A 1,734-nucleotide genomic window follows, 5' to 3' on the forward strand; every position below is an offset into this window, starting at 1 on the left:
ATTACCCTAAATTTAATAAATAATTTTGCGAGCATCTTGTTAACTTTCTACATTAATCAATCTTCCAAATATCACATCTAACTTTATCAAAAAGTCCACTGTTATCTTTTTAGAATACTATTCTTAAAATAAGATCAACCTTAACTATTTAAACATTACGAATAATTTGTCTAAAAGTACACTAATTTCTTAGAACCTTAGATTTCTTTCGACCTCTAATTATACAGCATCGTCTAAATTTTGGGGTATTAAATTTTCATAATAATGTTTACCAATTTCTAATCATACAGCACTCTAAATTGGGTTGTATTAAATTTTTTTAATAATTTCATTCTATTTCTAATTGTGCTGGGTTCTCCGAGGGTATTAAATTTTTGTAACAATTTCGTTCTATTTTTAATTGCATAACTTTCTCCGGGGGTACCGGATTCTTTTAACAATTAACTAATTTTTCCTGTGGGATCTGATGTGCTCATGAAATGTTACAAAGGAACTCGTCACCATACACTAGAACTCTATATTCCAAATTTCAGTGACTTTACATCTCTGAAAGAAAAATATAATAAACGACAATCTTTCGATGACGTAATTAGTGTGAATCAGTGTTAAAAATTATGCAAGAATCTCGTACTTTCTCAATGACCACGCGCACCTTTCATCGAGAAGCATGGAAATCAAATTCACCTTGCACACCTTCCTATATGGTAGGTACAGCCATGTGTGTGTGTGTGTATGTGCCTGGATCAATTTACAAATACGCTTTTCAATATCGGAACGGAACTGTAACGCATACCTCATGAATATTTACAACTCCTTGCTCCACCCTGTCATCCTCGTACTGTCTCTGTCACACTTCCTCCCGTTAAACCACACAGTACTCCGCAATCCTTCTCGAACTTGTTCCACGACATTGGCCAGGGACGTTCAACTTCTTCGCACCTCGTGAAATCTCGTTCCCGAATTAATTATGCGTTCCACGAGTTGCTGTTTTCCCGTTGCAAATCGCGTATATTTCACTGTGGCTATTTTATGTTGGAATAATAAGAACGTTCCACAGCATCTGCCTTTTCTTTCTCTCGCGTGTAAGTTATTTCTCGAAGGAAAGAAAGTAAATTTGTTCTGAACGAAAAATAGAGGAGAATGTTAACGCAGCAGGTTTGACGAGGATAATTCGTTTTTTCTCTTCTGTTTTAGAGTCTAGTCGATAAATACCGGACGATATGCCGAAGAGGAACGGTGGATCGTGCTTGAGGTGAGAAGAAGTTGCTTCGAGGATGGGTTGCAAAACTAGTATGCTGGAATGCATCGAGGACAGGGGAGAGACGGAGAAGAGGAAGCAAACGGATATGCTGGACCAAGGATCTCTGCTAGGTAATTTCTCGTTGGTTTTCTTTCAGTTTGATTGGACAGAATTCTTTAAGTTTCGGGGTGCTAGATTTTTCGAGGAATTTGTCTTAAATTCTAATTATACAGAATTCTCTAAATTTGGGGGTGTTGAATTTTTCTAATAATTTTGTAATAATTTCTTGCGATTTTTAATTATGCAAAATTTTCTAAATTTCAGTGTTCAATTTTTGTAATAATGTTGTAGTAATACTTTTCGACTTCTAATTGCACAGCATTCTCTAAATTATGGGGTGTTGAATTCTTATAATAATTTCTTGAAATTTCTAATTATGCAAAATTTTTTAAATTTCAGTGTTCAATTTTTGTAATAATGTTGTAGTAATACTT

At 34.7% G+C, this 1,734-nt stretch overlaps 1 protein-coding gene across 1 annotated transcript in view; it reads right to left on the minus strand.

Moving 5' to 3' along the window:
• The window catches only part of LOC108577299, a 14,758-nt gene extending 13,960 nt beyond the window's left edge, over window positions 1-798 (minus strand). Inside the window, exon 1 of the mRNA XM_017940436.1 lies at window positions 794-798. Coding sequence (XP_017795925.1) covers window positions 794-798 — 5 coding nt within the window. The remainder of the gene's footprint in view (window positions 1-793) is intronic.
• Between the last annotated feature and the right edge of the window lie 936 nt (window positions 799-1,734).

The sequence above is a fragment of the Habropoda laboriosa genome, unplaced genomic scaffold (assembly GCF_001263275.1).
Source record: "Habropoda laboriosa isolate 0110345459 unplaced genomic scaffold, ASM126327v1 scaffold697, whole genome shotgun sequence".
NCBI classification, from domain to species: domain Eukaryota; kingdom Metazoa; phylum Arthropoda; class Insecta; order Hymenoptera; family Apidae; genus Habropoda; species Habropoda laboriosa.